The sequence below is a fragment of the Oryx dammah genome, unplaced genomic scaffold (assembly GCF_014754425.2).
Source record: "Oryx dammah isolate SB20612 unplaced genomic scaffold, SCBI_Odam_1.1 HiC_scaffold_24, whole genome shotgun sequence".
Taxonomy (NCBI): Eukaryota; Metazoa; Chordata; class Mammalia; order Artiodactyla; family Bovidae; genus Oryx; species Oryx dammah.
Window position 1 is genome coordinate 2,638,997 of NW_024070208.1, and position 17,703 is coordinate 2,656,699.

Here is a 17,703-nt window from a genome sequence, read left to right on the forward strand (position 1 = left end):
CCATCTTATCTTAGTTTTATGCTTTTCTGTCAACATAATGCATTTTATAATGATACTCTAGAACTTAGATTTTGTCTTCAGCCTACTTAATATTAAATATTTTGTTAATGCTACTGAAGGTTTTGTCCATCATGTCCATCCAGTGTATTATTTTTGACGTGTTTTTTGTGAAATACTCTTAAAGCTTTATTATTACAGTTGTCTAGGAAAAACCATTATGTTTGGAGCTTTAAATGCTACAGGCTTTAGTTTCTCTCATAGAACAATTGTGTCTAGAATAGGAAGGGTAATTTAGTTTGCATGTTTATGTTGTTTTTTGGTAATATGTTGCTTTTAAAGCATTCTTCAAAGACATCAACTCCACATCAACTCCTCTGTAATGTATCATGGTATGTAAGAATGAGTGACATTTCTTAGTAAGCTTGTTATGAAATAAGGACCAATACCTACAGGAGATATTCATAGATGATGATTATTTAATTACAGAGATTACATAAATATATGCAATTTCTCCATTTTTATTTGAAATCTTAATGTGATAAATCATAGAGGATGTCATATTGCAGAGAACCTATATACATGATTTCTGTATCATGATTTCTGAATCTAAATATTTATAGTTGTGATTTTAACTTTTATTCAGAGCTTTTCTAATACCTCTAGTGTATAATTATCATAATGACTAGCCACTTGGAGAAAAGTCTGTGTCTTAGCTTTTAAAGTTTTGGATATTTAACCTGTTATATTTTCCCTTTTTAATATTTTAACCTCTTGAGAGGTTAAACCCAAAATCCATTCTTTGAACAAACATTTGAGTATCTGCCCTGTGTTATGTAAACCAACGTACAAAGATGCATAAAATATAGGTCTCTCTGCTCAGGAATCCCTGGGCAGTTAGGAGAGGAAGACGCATGCTAAAAGTAATGGCTGTCATCCTTGCAAAGATAGAGATGGTTGCTAGGCAGGACAGGTGGGAGGGCGAGTCACCAGGACCAGATTGGTATTTTGGCCTCTTACTGTGAAAGTATGAACAGGAGTGACTTGGGTGAAGTAGGCAAAGCAGATAGACACGCTGTTTCGGGAGCAGGTAGGAATAGATGAAAGGGATTGGGTGGAATCAAACTAGAGTTGATTGGGGAGTGAAGTGTGGCAGGTTAGGAAATAGGACCGCGCTGTTGGTGGAACTCTGATGTTGTTGTGTAAGGAGTTTTTTGTCTGGTTTTTAAGCAGAGGTAGGGTATCTTTCAGAGAGGGCAGTGGCACCCTACTCTAGTACTCTTGCCTGGAAAATCCCATGGACGGAGGAGCCTGGTAGGCTGCGGTCCATGGGGTCACTAAGAGTCGGAAACGACTGAGCAACTTACCTCTCACTTTTCACTTTCATGCATTGGAGAAGGAAATGGCAACCCACTCCAGTGTTTTTGCCTGGAGAATCCCAGGGACGGGGGAGCCTGATGGGCTGCGGTCTGCGGGGTCGCACCGAGTCGGACACGACTGAAGTGACTTAGCAGCAGCAGCAGCAGGGTATCTTTAAATTAGTGTTTGTCTGAAGACTTCCGTGTACAGTTTTGATATGGCTCTGAGAGAAACAGTAGGAGACCGGAGGTCAAAAAGGAGATGAGTGTTCCAGATCCCTTGAGTGGTGTTCAGCTTAGGGGGGAAGGAGATTTCACTTGTCAAGTACCATGTGAGGGATGTCAAGATCCTTTGGATCTGAGGGTTCAAGAGAGGAAGGGTCAAGACTAGCAGGTTTCCAGCATAGGAGACAGCATTATGGTTTTACTGCCCACAGACATACGGAGATTGAAGATGGGCGGTTGGCTGGGGGCAGAAACACACAGTGTCTGAGGTGACTGAGGGATATCCCATCTGACTGAAAACTAAGTATAATGTAGAAGTTGAAAGTGCCTTAAAAATATCTAGTCAACTCTGTTTTATGATGATTGTATTTTGTTACTTCTAAATAATAAAAAGGAAGAAAAATATAAGACTAACTCATTGGTCAAGAACTGTGACATAGTTGAAAGATAAAATTCATACACGTGACATACAGAGATACCAGTAAATTAACACTTTCAAGGAGTGCAATTTAAAATTCTCTGTTCCAGTTGGGACTTCTAATAGCAAAAATTATCGTCACTGACCTCAAAGAACTTGAGACATGTTCAGGTTAATCTATGTGGTTAAACTATGTCCAAAGATCTATGTGAGTACTGTCTTTGTATATATAATTACTGAAGAGCACCGAGGACATTCTTAGATGCTCTTTAGTTTATACATCAGACAGCCCCGAGCATTCAGTTGTATTTTATTCACGTAGAACTTGCATGCACCTTTCTTTCTTCTGACTGTGGTTTCGTCTTTATTTAAAAACCAGCAGTGAAAAGTTGATCAATTACGGTTAAATTGTCTCAACTATAATGCACAAATAATGTAATCAGGTAGAGCTGATGAAGCTTAGGTAACGGCTTAATGGGGTTTCTATCTGTTAAGTAGTCACAGAACCATTTTGTGAGACAACTTTTTTCTCCTTATGATGCCAACCTTAGATGTTTGAATATGCCCCAGACTTTCCTAACATTCCAAACATTTTACTCTTATAATTAGCAACTTTTCTTCCTACAGCACTTTTCCTGGCAATGATGGTGGCTGTGGTGTTGTTTGTTTGTTTGTTTCCTTTGATTTTAGTATTGATTCAGTCTTTAAGGCATTCACTGAGTCTTACTGAGTTCTCCAAATAAGATTAACATCTCATGATCCATTTTATTTTGAAAAAATTCTTCATCCTATATTATAGCAGTTGATCTTTATGAAATATCAATGAGGTAAAAGTATGAGGTGAGATTCTTCCTATTTTACTCATGCGGTGATAGAACATTGTCCCTGACCCAGCTGGCTGCCGATGAGTTGGGAAGGGCTCCCAAGATTCCCTGAGAGGCCTTTGCCTGAAGCCCTTCTCCCACCCACTGAGGAGCACACGCTCCCTGGGACGGCTCTGTCTCCACTCACGAGCCACCAGCTCCTGCTGAGCGCAGGCATGGCCGTCACGCAGCTCTGAGGACAGCTCGTGGATCGGAAGCGTGCCCCTCTCAGCCTCCCTGCAGGCACTGGGTCCTGCCTGCTGACCAGACACACACTGCCATGTCCATGGGACAGAGGAAAAACTATGCATTTGACTTTTGTCCTGGTTCCTAACATCCTTGTTACATGATGAGTGTCTTTGCGCGCCAACGAGATGACTCAGGGCGGACGGGAGCAGGGCCAGCTTGGGGAACTTCAGGATGGGGGCACTGGTTGACAGAAGTACCAACCAGGAGGTCAGAGGGACACATGTTTCAGCCCTCCCTCTCGCCTCCAGGTCAGGCAGGAGAGCCTGCAAGTGGGTTAATCGCAGCTGTGTTGTGAGGCTTTGCTGAGATGAAGAGGCACAGAGGCCTTGTGTCACAGGGACCACGGGGGTGCTCCGGGAGGCCGTGCGTGCACTGCGCCCAGAGAGCGTGGGCCTCGTGCTGCCCTCCTCCCGTGTCCTTGCCCTGGGCGTGTCTTCCATTTGGCTGTTCCTGAGTTCAGTCCTTTACAATAAAAGCTGTAGTAGCAAGTACAGTACTTCCACAAGTTCTATGAGGCATCCCAGTAAAGTATAGAAGATAAATGGGGTTGGGGGAGTGCATGAGAACCCTTGAATTTATCGTTGGTTAGAAGTACAGGTGATCCCCGTAACCTGCCCTCTCAAGTGAGGGCAGTCATCATGGGACCGAGTCCTTAAACATGTGGGTTCTGGGCTAACTCCAGGAAATGAGTGTCAGTGAACTGGGAGACACCAGTGGGTATTGGAGAAGTGGATGGTGTTGGAATGCTGTATTAGATATCAGAAAAAATTAAATAATCCACTTATGTTCCTTCCCAGTGTTTGCCTTGTGCTGTTTGTTGCATGGGAGTTCCTCAGGCTTATTTGTCTTTTCTCTAGATATCTATCTGCCAGATTTGATGTGAGTCTGTGTGTAGTAAAATCTGATCAGTGATTTAATCATAATATTTTAAGTATGTGATTTTGTTCAATAGTGTGTTAATACATTTAATTTAAATGTTAATTAAAAATATAGTTTATTTGTCTTCTAACCATCCATCTATCCACAGAGTACTTAAGTGTGTTCCCCTGGGTTTAGCTGTATGTGGATTACTTGTGACTTTTACTAGGCACAAATGTATACAAAAAAACACTTTATTATTTAATAAACAGAGTTTACTTGTTCTCAGAGTACCAGTAAAGAAAGTTTGAAATTTGTTTCCCATGGTACTCAAAGAACCCCTGATACCTTTTCATTCCTGATGTAGGTGACCTTGGACAAGAGAGCAGAGTTTTCCCATCTTTTCTTTGTACATTTTTCCCCTCTCAAAAGACCATCATTTTGAAAAGTGCTCAAATTATATTGAAAGATTTAATTTTAAAAACTTCCTCTTTCTTTGCCATCTTTTTCTTAATTGACTGATTATTTTGTATTGTTTATGGAGATCAAAGGACTTTGATTTTCAACAAAAGACATTTCTTATATGTGGTTTGTGTATGTGAGCTTTACCAAAATTTTCCTGTTTTTAAAAATCTTCTATTCATTTCTGGATTTAAAAATTAAAAGGTTTTTAAAACTTTAAGTGAAATTCACCTTTCCTTTATTTTCGTGGATTTTTCATTATTATTGTAAGGTTTTTCATGTGTTTTGTTTCTAGACTGTTTTACTTTTTTATACTTTAATTTAGTCCTTTTAAGACATATAATATTCTCTCTTTCAGTTTCTGTAGAAACCCTGGAAAAGAACTTGAAGCAGATGGGAAGGCAACTTCAACAGCTTGAGAAAGATTTGAAAATCTTTCCCCCTCCTGAAGACTTGCATGATAAGTTTGTGACAAAGATGTCCATATCCTTTGATGTCTAAATAAGTTTAAATTACTAGTCAATTAGGAATACAATTTACTTAACCTTTTAAGTGTACTTGCATAACCAGAAATCATTGCAAGGAAATTTATCAAGGGTTTTGCCTGTAGTGAATAATACAGAGATTTATTCTGTTAATTTCATTCCTTTTTTCCTTTTTATTAATCTAATACATTCTCATTTTCCTTCCATATGCCCTATTTCCTTCTGATGTTCATGGTAAATTGAAAGGATAGGAAGATTCAATTTGAGGAAGTTTGAATTTAATATCATGTTGTGATATAGATACTTTTGAAATGGACCAATACTTTTGAAGCAGATGAAGACTTTATAAACTGGTGTGACTGTCAGCTTAATTTCAAAAATGAATTTTTGCATATCAAAACTTAACTCATATTCGAGAAACTTTAAAATTTCCTTTAGAAATACTACACTGTTCCAAAAAGCAAAACTGAATTATCACAGTCTTACTGGTATAGGTATTTTCCTGACCCAAATTAAATTGACCAATACATGTGTGTATGTATGTATATAGATATGCATATATATATATATGTATATATATATATAAAAATTAATAGCATTAGGATTGTCCTGCTTAATTTAAGGTCCTTTGAATTTCATTATTTTGGTTTCACTAACTTTGTCAGTGGGAAGTGAAAGTCACTCAGTCATGTCCAACTCTTTGCTACCCACCCCATGGATTATACACTGGAGTGTGCAGCCTTTCTCTTCTCCAGGGGATCTTCCCAACCCAGGAATCGAACCTAGGTCTCCCACATTGCAGGCGGATTCTTTACCACTTGAGCCACAAGTGAAGCCCAAGAATACTGGAGTGGGTAGCCTATCCCTTCTCCAGGGCATCTTCCTGACCCAGGAATCAAACCGGGGTCTCCTGCAGTGCAGGTGGATTGTTTACCAACTGAGCTATCAGGGAAGCGTCACTTTGTCAGTGATCTCATCTTTAATGAGTAATTGAAGTAATAAACTTTTTTTTTTTAATTTCCAGAAACTAATGTTGAGTTGCTCTCCAAACCATTCTGTGAAATTAGAGATTTATATCTTTTGCCTTATAATAAAATATTACAACTGTACATTTTTAAAATCCCATATGAGCTTCAGAATTCCATATGAAAGGATAACCCACTTCTAAACAAGCACTTATAAGTAGATACTCCTAATATTTTATTTTAAACTGAGATACTTAAAATAACTACTTTTCCTCTTTTCATTTCTTCTTCCCTGAGATTTTGCAAATCACAAAATTATTATTTGGTTTGTCATAGACTTTATTGTACTGTATACTTTCAGCTTAATTGTGAATTAGTTCAGTTTTAGCTTTCTGCACCATCTCTTTTGGGAAATATCATAAAAATTCACTCCAGCAATAATCAATTCAGGCTAATGTGTTTGTTTCCTTTCATATGTTTCCTATCCACAGTTTCTTCTTTCATTAGGCAGGATGTCTTTATCACTACATTTGAGAAGGTTGTGTTTTGAAAACTGAAGATGAAATCTGTGTTTATCCAAGGTGTTTGCCACACCTTCTCCTTTGGCAAAGTATGGTTAAGCCTAAATTTGTTATTGTAGAATTACATGTTGCATCATTCTTAACTCCCCCAACCCACCATTTTATCATGTTACAATATTCATATGTGACAATATTGTGATCATTAAGAACTGTTCATTGAGGCACTTTTTATTGTTCCGTATAGATAGAAAGCATTTTAGAAAAGGTTTTACTTGCATACAGTTTATATAGAAAGCATTTTTGAAAAGGTTTTATTGCATACAGTTTCCGGTAATACATTGTGCATGTACTAATTATGAATCTCAGTTATTTGGAACACAGGACCTGAAATAAATTCTTGAGATTAGAATAAGGTTAGTAGAATTCCTGCTCAGCAGACAATTCAGGACCTATCCATATTTGTGTTCATATGACACAGAAGCTGAATGATGTTGGCTTATTGAAAGGTATGCAGCTCATAAAAAGCAGCCAGCAGGAAATCAGAAACAGGAAGGATGAAGCTTTGTTGGAAACAGTTTTTCATTCTGAGTACAATTACACTCCATGGACAAGAAAGCTCCCATATCCTGTCGCTAAATATCACAACCTAGATGCCTCTAATGAACTGATTAGCATTCATGTATCTCTTGGAAGTCAGATATATGAACAGTTGGTGCACTTTGCTATTGACAAAGCGTATAATCATAAATATTCTTTGCTGAGATTCGATTGCACTCGTTTGCTTTTCATCTTAGACATACCAGTTTCTAAGTAATTAAATTCATTCATTGCAAAGCTTTGTTTGCTTTAATTAGGACTGACAACAAGTCAGATTTTGAATATTAAATACATTTATACAGATTTTATTAAAATGGCATATTGTGAGCTTCTTACATCTAAGAAAATGGAAGAATTTGGGGACTAAATGCACAATAAATAAACCTGGGTTTAACTAAAGTTTGGGTTATTAACACTGGCAGTTTGTTTATGTTTTGAGTATTAGTGCTTGTTAGTTGAAAGACATATCAAATGTTTGGTTCATCAGTCAATTCTGAAAGAATATGTGTGTTATCACAGTTATTAATGGTTCATTTATGCAAATAGATATTTAGAATTAAACAATCATGATTTGCTGAACTATTAAATAATTTGTTAATTGTTTTATATTATAGTGATACAATTTTGTTGTAATTTCATGAAATTTCTTGAGTAGCACTCAATTATAGTATATTGTATTTTTATTCTGGCAGTACTTGTTTTGTTTACATGCATATCTTAATATTAAAAAATACAAAATTATATTCTTTAAAAGGCATACACAGTTATTTCATTATCACATTGACTTTTTAGTAATAATTACCCTACTTTTCAATTGCTAAGTCTGGTGAGAAGTGTAATTAGAGTAACTTCACTGTAAGTATTTGCCTGAATAATTTGTTATGTGATTTGTGGTAGGATCAACCAATATTATATAATCAATATAAAGTATTATATGTAAGGTGTACATACTTTTTAAATTCTTTGTCCATGAGAAACTGGGAAAATGCCAGGATTAGTGTCATGCGATGCTTGTTCCTTTCTTTTGACCTTTACATTCTGGAATATATCTTATTTTAAGGAAAAATAACAAATAAATCCTAGCACATCACCCTCAGAATTCTCCTTGCACCAGCCTTTGCATTTCTCTTTTCTCCGTGTCCCACTGTCTCCCAAGCCTCGTAGAAAAATCATTTTGCTTAATATTTTTGTATTTGCCATACAACTTACATGACAAGTTGTCACTTTTTCATTTTTCTATTCTTTAAATTTCTTCTTTGTGATCACACTTTATTTTCACATTTTCTTTTTTGCTGTCCCACTGTATAACAATATTTTGGACACTCCAGAAATTACTAGGTAGATGCTAAAACTGTCCCAATAAATCCCTTGAGAGAAAAACTTGCATATTACTTATATCTATATTTCACACTGCATAAAGCACAGAATTTTTCTGGTAAAGCAACTTAGTACATTTTAATTTAATTGAAGTGTGATTAGGAAGTAAAATGGAAGAGTGAAATGAGTGAAATGTAAACTTGTGTAATACATGGTCCATTTGCAAGAGTGGGAAGTTAGGTAATTGAATGATTTGTAAGAGCAGATTTTTTCTCTTAAATTAGTCTTCTTTCCTCCCTTTTTTTCCCCTGCTTTCTCTCACTTGTTTTCCATTTAACACATTCTCAACAAACTTTAAAGACTTGGGTTAAAATATCCTTCTCTTCATCCTCTGTACAGCCTCAGACCTACAGCGATCTCTTCCTTCACAGAGGTCTTGCTACATTCACCATGTTGGGCTTGACAGGCATGCCTCGGTCACGGTCACTTTCTCAGCCAGGAGTTCCCTCACTACCTTGCATAAGTTAGGCTCTGTCACTCTGTTCAACATCACACACAAATGTTTGTTTTTATCACCCTTATTACTGTCTGAATATCTCATTCATCTATTTACTATCTGTCACCACTCTCTAGAATGCATGTTTCATGGAAATGGGGACTTTGCCTACCTTTTTAGCCAGGGTTTTCCATTGTGTCTAGAAGAGACGTTCTCAGTGGGGCTCGATGAGTACTTGTAGATTAGCTGACTGCCTGGCCGTCTGGGTCCCAGGTCATTGAGAAGATCTGTTAAAGGTGTTATATGTTTAGCACCGGTTGAAGCTGATCCTTGTGAGGTGATTAATGGAAGTAAAAGGTATCTTAGGTGGGGAGGTGCAATAATATGCTAATAAAGGTAGAGTCTATGTGTGCCGTATTGCTTGGGAATGAACAGAACTTGTTTAGATCCCAAATCTCAGTCTGACTACTCAGTTGGCCAAAACTAAACATATGTTGTTCAATGTGTGTGAACACAGATCTGGTTCTCTTGTACCTTTCAAATGGGAAAATTCCACTGGGTCAAGTAGAAGTTCATCAGAATATTGCCTTAGTCTTGATAAAGGAAAAGAAAATAGATTTCACAAAAGTATCATGTAATTGGATATATATCAATATTTCTGTAATGAATTTTATCAAACTTTTGTTGAATAACTTGCCTTTCTCTAAAGCTCTTTATAAATATAGGACTTGCGCTGGAGAAAAAATAAAGCCTTGTTACTACTACAGTTATGGGCATTAATTTCTAACTGGAGTTCAACAATTGGCATGAGAACACCTGTGTTTGCTTTTTCTTTCAGATGATGATGATTTTTTTTTTTTTTAATCTGAAGGTTCTGCTATCTCTTAATGAGGTAGTACCTATCACTAGCCTCATTAAAGTAGCCCTTTATTCCATTCTATCAGATAGTCATTTATACTTCTGAGAATTTATTTGGCTATTTCCAATATCGTTGCAATTCAATCACAATCTTAGCATTTTTTGTCAGTAATTCCACTATTTAAAGTTGTACTCCATTTCCTTTGGGAGCAAATTGTCATATAGATAACAATGATAAGAATATCTAAAACTGTAGCTGTTGGAACAAGACCATGTAATTTCCATGGTTTTGGCTCTTGATCATCTTTCATATCACATCATTTAATGGAATTTTGCTATTTTTATTAAGTATGTCCAGGCATATTTCTGATATTTTATTAACTCTTGATTCTTACCTGAAAATCTAAGAAGTGTTATTGAATAATAGGGCTTTATTTTAACTTATTCACCAAGCTGATTCCTGTAAATGGGCATATTCCTAGGTATTTGAAAAAAATTATTAGTGTTTATGGAGTACCTGTGATTACCTATGGCTGATTCATGTTGGTGTATGGCAGAAACCAACTCAATATTATAAAGCAGTTATCCTACAATTAAAAATAAATAAAAAAACAAAAACCTGAAAGCCTTGTAAGTCATGATGAGGCAAAATAGGAGTACCTGTAGAACATACAATTAGGAATACCCACCATGTAGTACAACCTGTTGTCCAGGGTAACTACTTTTTAGGAACTCTGTTAGCTCATAACATTGCATCCAAATTCTATGTGTCTGTGTATGAATGCATATATGCACGATTTTATGAAGAGAGTTCCGTGATTTATATCAGGCTTTTTAAAAAATTTATTTTGTAATTAGAGGAAAATTGCTTTACAATGTTGTATTGATTTCTTCCATACAACTTCGAATTAGTCATATATATATATATATATATATATATCCTCTCACATCAGACTTTTGAGACTTCTTATCTTTCCTACCACAATTTAAGAGTGATGACAGAGTGAAATTAGTCATCGGCACCAATACAGTTGCAAATGATTTTACTTAATACAACATCTAGAGAAAGGGCAGACAGTCACAGGTGATTAGCCCCCCACATGTGGCAAGTTGCTCAGTCGTGTCTGACTCTTAGCGACCCCATGCACTGTAGCCTGCCAGGCTCCTCTGTCCATTGGATTTTCCAGGCAAGAATAGTGGAGTGGGTTGCCATTGTCTTCTTCAGGGGATCTTCCTGACCCAGGGATTGAACCAGGTCTCCTGCATTGCAGGCAGATGCTTTACCATCTGAACCACCAGGGAAGCAAGAACAAAGCACTACTAGGGAATTGAACTAGAAGGACAAACAAAGAACTTCATTGCACAGAGTACAGTGGACTGCAAGTGCTGTGTATTCAGTGGAAAGTGGAACAAGTAATCACTCTTAGTTGCAGAGATTAGACAAGGGGGCTTCATGGAAGAGGAAGAATTGAACTAAGCTTAGAATGATAGGTTTGGACAAGCAAAGGCAGAAAATTATTCCTCTTTTAGACAAGAGTTGAGGCGGCTCAGATGGTAAAGCATCTGCCTACAATGTGGGAGACTCAGGTTCAGTCTCTGGGTCAGGGAAGATCTCCTGGAGAAGGAAATGGCAACCCACTCCAGTATTTTTGCCTGGAAAATCTCATGGATGGAAGAGCCTGGTAGGCTACAGTCCATGGGGTCACAAAGAGTCAGAGACGACTGAGTGACTTCACTTCACTAAGGCTATGTAAATGATCCATGTGGATATAGTCTCTATTTTGGACATAAATTTTAGTTCATAGATTGAATAAATGAACCAACATTGATTTCTGAACTTGGTAGGTAAATAAAGGCATGCTTACTGCACGTTAAAAATGAATCAGCAAAAGTTCCATGTAATGATAACTTCTGAATGCATTTGAAATGTGATTTCTATTTATATAAATTTACTTCACCTATTAGCATTTCACAAATTTGGTTGTTTCACAAGACAGTATATGGAGATACATGTATGTATTATTATATTTGCTTATGATTTTGTGATTTTAGTATACAAAATCTTTTGTTCATCCAAGTATTAAAAATGATACTAGATACAAATGCATTGACTGCTAGTCCTGCTTTGATCTAGGTTTTTAGAAAGTATAAGGAGACATTTGAATATTATTGAAACTACTGAACTATAATTTTAAATCATATTATGAGATCTGATAAGATAGGCAAATTAGAAGAAAAATATCCTTGAAAAGCAAAATGTTAAATATTTAACTTTTCTAATTGTTTTACCACTGTTAATTATGAATCACAGTGAAGATTTCATCACTGTACAGTATGGATTGAATTGTAAGAACAGTTAACTATTAGAGCTAGTTTTGGCATTTTGGAGATATGTAATAATGGCTAACAATTAAAACATATTACTTAAGGATTTTTTTTCCCTAAAACATTTCTTTGTAAATTTCAGAGTACCTTAACTATAATATACAGCTTTGTTATCAGTGCAAAAGAACAATATGAGAAACTTTCAAAATTACATGAAAACATGGACAAGTTATACCAGAATATAATGGCGTACTATGCTGTCGACGTCAAGAAGGTGTCCGTAGAAGACTTCTTGACTGATTTGAATAACTTCAGAACCATGTTTATGGTATGTTAAAAATCTTAATTTGTTTTTTAAAAGTATATCTATATTACTTCATTTACTGTTTAGTAATTCATTCTACTCCTGTTGTCTGTAGTAAAACTTTTACGTTTTCAGATGTTGAAAGTTAGCTTTAAAATTTTTAGATTTTTAAATCTATTGAAAAATGTGTGTTTTGTTCTCTTTTGGGCCTTCCCAACATTAAGCTGTAATCAGAAATTTTGATGGAAAAAGTGACAAATTCTGAAGTTTTTCATAAAGACTCCCTTCCTGGCTGATTACAAAGCACTTTTGTAATAAGTTTTTGGCTCTGAATTTGTTTCTTTATGCTTAAGATCAATTTTTATTTTTGTGGTATAATTTCACCAAATTCTGTACAGTTTTTATGAAGCTTTTTTTCCCTTTTCTTTTCTTAATGCATTGTACAATAAGCTACCTGCGATTTGCCTTTGAATGGATTTTACGTTCCTAGGGTTTCCTTTAGATGCTTTAATAGGGAGGTCAGGTCTCTGATGTGGAATCCTTTCATTTAGGCATTAAAAAGATCTTTTGAAAAGTATTAGCTGATTAAATGGGGGAAAAAACCCACACACATATTAAAGTGAGAAAGCATTGTTGTCTCCCTAGGGAAACCAGTGATACATTTTCATTTCTACAATGAAAAATTACATTGTTCGTAATAGATGGGTGAGTCACTTTTGTGTTTCAGCAAATGTTTATGGGGATTAAAAACTTTTGAAGTATAAGGAAAAAAAAGGTTGAATTTAAAGAAAGTTAAATTTATTTTTAATTTCAGGAAAGCTTTATTGCTGAATTTATTGGACTTAGTTTTAATCACCTGGTTATGACTAGATAGCCTTTCAATAAAAAGTCAATATTTTAAATGAAAATTGGTTCACAAGTCTAGTTTACTTCCTCCATAAATTCACAGTGTTTTTCAAAATTATTTTTTCACTAGCAGAAAAAACTTTGACTATTAGATATACTTATGTGCCTATATGTGTGATATATTGCATAATATGCTACTTTAATTTTTATGTTTTATGAGTCTACATGGTTTAGTAGAAATAGCGAAGGCTTTGCAGTTTGAGAGAACAGCATTTGGATTCCACACTAGTTATATGACTATAAATACTTTTAACATTTTTGAGCCTCAGTTTCCATATTTGTAAAAGAAAATGTTCATTCTTTTCTCATGGTAGTATTTAAGTACTAAATGAGATAAGTATTAAGTATCATAGCTCTTGGTACATGGTAGTTGCTTAATAAATTATTATGCCATGATGGGTTAACTCAGTAAACTTGAGGTAGTCAAACCCTGCACATTTCAAAGAAATTGCTGGTCCTTGACTGGCTCTGGGGAGAACAACTGTAAACTCTTGGAATATCCTGCCCAATAAAGCAGTTTTTGTATACCCAGGACCTTGGGCCAAGCTAGATAGTTATGCAAAAAATGTGATTTATTGTGAACACGTGTTTTTGTTCACTTGGGGCCTTGGGCCACACTGTGTTGGCTCATCCTCTGTGTGGTGTTGAAGACTGAGGGGCCAAGGTCGTTCATGCTGGAGGTCTACATTCTGGTCTGCATGACTGACCTCCTCAATAACTCCTGGTATCAAGGCTTGGTTGAACTTCCCTTCTTGCCAGTACATCGTATCACATGTGTTGTGACATGTCCTTGCTGGAATAATGAAACCCTACTGGGAGAAGACAACTGTGATTTCACTCTGTCTTTTCCCTGTAAGAAGCTGTGACAGCGAGTATAACAGAGTTTCTGAGTTCTGTGGCTCCCTCCAACAAATTATCAAACCTGAGGGTGGTCTTGAGGATCCATGACACAATTATGCATAAAATTATAAAATAATAATACCCATCAGATACTAAATATTTGCTGTAAACAAGATAGTTTTCCAAATGCCTTACACGTATCAGCCAGTCTTCATGATAACTCTGCATCCTTTTGCTGTCTCTATTCCCCACTTGAGCAAATGAAGAAAGAGACCAAGTCTGTATTGTATGGTTTTGAATCACATCTAATTCCACATCTGCCTTAGATCTGGTAGGATTTCTGTGGGTTACTTAGCATCCTTTCTTAGTAGGTGGTGGGCAGAGGGAAAAGTTTGAGTGGAGAAAGGTTCAAGGTGGAGGGTGATAAGGTGAGAGCTATACTTTGTTTCAGAGTTCACATGGCTCCTGGAAGTAGCTGCTACCATACACTTCTTACATACACAGACATGCACACACGTGCTCATATTCACATTGTACTAAATTAAAATCATTAGAGCTAAGTATAAAACACTTTATTTGAATAAATAATCTGGAGAGGGAATTTTCTTCAGAATAACCATAAGCATAAAGAAGACTATAATGGAAGTACAATTTTGCAGGCAAATTTTTTCTTCCTTTTTTATGATTATAGTCCTTGAATTTTAGACATTGTGTCATTTTTTTTTTTTAATTAGGAGAAAAGTGCTATACAGTAGAAATTTAGAAAGACCACAGTGTCAAGACTGATAGAAATTACTATTAGGTATTACTGATAGATAAATGTCTGTTTGTCAATGTCTTCTGATCTCTTAGGTTGCTGTTTAATTCCATATGATTCACTTCAGAAACTATGCTAATTTCAGGAGTTAGTATGAAAATATTAGGGATAGATGTAGAACTTTCATATGTTGAAGGTTGTTCTGGAAGATCACATTAATAAAATAGACATTTAAGCTGCTTCCATTTCCTAGCTGTTGTAAAAAGTGCTGCAGCAAACACTGGGGTATTGAAATACATGTATCTCCTTCAGTGTGGTTTTCTCAGAGTATATGCCCAGTAGTGGAATTGCTGGGTCATATGGTAGTGGGGTTGCTAGGTCATATTCCTTGTTTCTTTAAGGAATATACATACTGTTCTCCATAGTGGCTGTATAAATTTACATTCTCACCAACAGTGCAAGAGGGTTCCCTTTTCTCCATATCCTCTCCAGCATTTATTGTTCATAGATTTTTAAATGATGGTGATTCTGACTAGTGTGAGGTGATACCTCATTGTAACTTTAATTTGCATTTCTCTAATAATATGCAATGTTGAGCATCATTTCTTGAGTTTTTTGGCCATATGTCTTTGGAGAAATGTCTGTTTAGGTCTTCTGCCCATTTTTTTATCGGGTTGTTTGTTTTTCTGGTATTGAGCTGCTTGTATATTAACGGATGTGTGTAGAATCTAGAAAGATGGTACTGATGAGTCTATGTTCAGGGCGGCAGTGGAGACACAGACACAAAGAGCAGTCTTGTGGACCCAGTGGGGGAAGGAGAGGGTTGGACAAATTCAGAGAGGAGCATGGAAACACGTACACTACCATATGTAAAATAAATGCCCAGTGGGAATTTGCTGTGTGACACGGAGAGCTCAGCCCAGTGCTTGGTGGCGACCAGAGGGGGTGGGCTGGGGTGGGAGGGGGGAGGGGGGTTCGGGAGGGAAGGGACATATGTATACCTGTGGCTGATTCATGTTGATATATGGCAGAAACCAGTACAATATTAGGAAGGAAATATCTTGCAATATAAAATTTTTTAAAAATACACTAGGCAAAGATACATATTTTCTCTTTAAGTTACTATTAAGATATGTTTACAGTGTTAAAATGCTTAATATGGTAAAATATGTTCACATTGTTCCATCATTCACAGGCATTCATGGCCCCGGTCATGAATGAGCAGGAAATTCTCCTAAAGTGGAGACCTGTCTTGAATTGCACATAAGAAGTGGGAGCTCTCGTTCTGCACCTGCCCTCCACTACAGCAGCTTTCCATGGCGTGTTTGCTCTGGAACTCAGGCCACTCTGCTTATTTTCCCAGTGCCTGGTGCACTCCCTCCATACTTCGCCGGGCTGATTTATTGTACTCACCCTTCTGATCTCTGCTGAGACTTTTCTTCATCTAGTATCAGATGCCCCCAGCTACAGTGGGTAACATTCTCTCATAGCTAACATATCTACTGTCAGTCAAGTGCCAGGTACTATTCTATCATTTAATCCTTACAACAACAAACAGATGTGGTATGTGTACTGTGATTATTCCCATTTTACAGATGAGGAAACTGAGGCTTAAGAGAGATAGTGACTCACCCATTGTTACACAGCTAACAGGTGACTGAATGGAGATGCTAGTCCAGGGAGTCTCCCCACTGTTACTAGGATCTCCCATCTCATGTGTATAGGAAGAGCTGTTTCTTCTTTTCTTTCTCCTTCCCTCTGTCCTTCCCTTCTCTCCCTTGCCTCTTCCTTCCTTCCTTCCTTCCTCTCTGAGGCCCTTTTTGCATTAGTTAACAAAGGAATGTCTGCTCCCCAAGCCCTGTAGAATAACAGGGAAGCTTTCATGATCTTGTGGCTTCCTCTGAGAAACAGCTGTTAATTGTGACAGCAGTTTTGCCCCGATCTTTTCTACTTGGGGACTCTCAGCTAGGAATCAATTTATTATTGTTGTTTTAGCAATCTGTTGTGGGTAGTGTGCTCATTGGGAATAGTATCTGTTTAGAACTATTGATCAACTACCAAGAAGTAGGGCGTAAGCTTCCATTGTAATGTTTTAGCTTTATTTTTCTTATTATCTTCAGCCAAATACAGTTGCCACTGATGGGGTTCCTAGGGCCCTGTACTAGCTGCTCTTCATGTGCCACCCCACTTACCTTCACAGCATTTTAGTGAGGTACAGAATGTTGCCTGGAGGAAACTATGGGCTGGAGGATAACAGTCCATGCCTTAGCAGAGCTGCTTCAGAATTGTCATGCATGGGATTAGACGGAGGGCTGCCTTACTCCACAGCCTGTATTTTTCTCATTTTTAATACCATTTCTAAGTACTTGTTCATCAGAGAGTTTGTAAGAAAAGTCAAAATGTAATTTTTAAGGGTGTTTTTGATAACTTACTGGAGGGAATCATCACAAAGCATTCTTCATTTCCTCACCCCTTCATAGAATAACTTTCTGTTTACATTGACAAGTGCATGATAGAAAAATGTGCACAGGTCTGGTTCTGTTTCAAAGCATAAAATGTTCACTTTTAAAATTAAAGGCCTATTAATGCAAACCCTTGTGGTGAGGTGAGGGTTAAGGGGAGGGGTAGAGAGTCAGTACCTCTCTGTAATGGGTTTTTATTTCCTGTAGAACTGATGTGGGGAATAAAGTTCAAATTGGAGGCACTCACTGCAGGCTGAGGGAATTGGTGGCCCACCATGCATGAGACTTCACCAAAACTTGTGCCTTCAGTCACATACTGTTCCATAACAATGATTGCTTTCCACTTCGGTCTGGTTTTAAACTCATGGTTATATGCCATTACCAATGGACCTGTTATGAATAGGGTAAAAAAACGCTTCTCCAGGATGAACTGATGAATT

The 17,703-nt window shown here is 36.9% G+C and overlaps 1 protein-coding gene across 1 annotated transcript in view; it reads left to right on the plus strand.

The window, feature by feature from the left end:
• Positions 1-17,703, plus strand: part of DIAPH3 (diaphanous related formin 3) — a 566,408-nt gene that overhangs the window by 345,524 nt on the left and 203,181 nt on the right. Inside the window, exons 23-24 of the mRNA XM_040267149.1 lie at positions 4,789-4,913; positions 12,158-12,322. Coding sequence (XP_040123083.1) covers positions 4,789-4,913; positions 12,158-12,322 — 290 coding nt within the window. The remainder of the gene's footprint in view (positions 1-4,788; positions 4,914-12,157; positions 12,323-17,703) is intronic.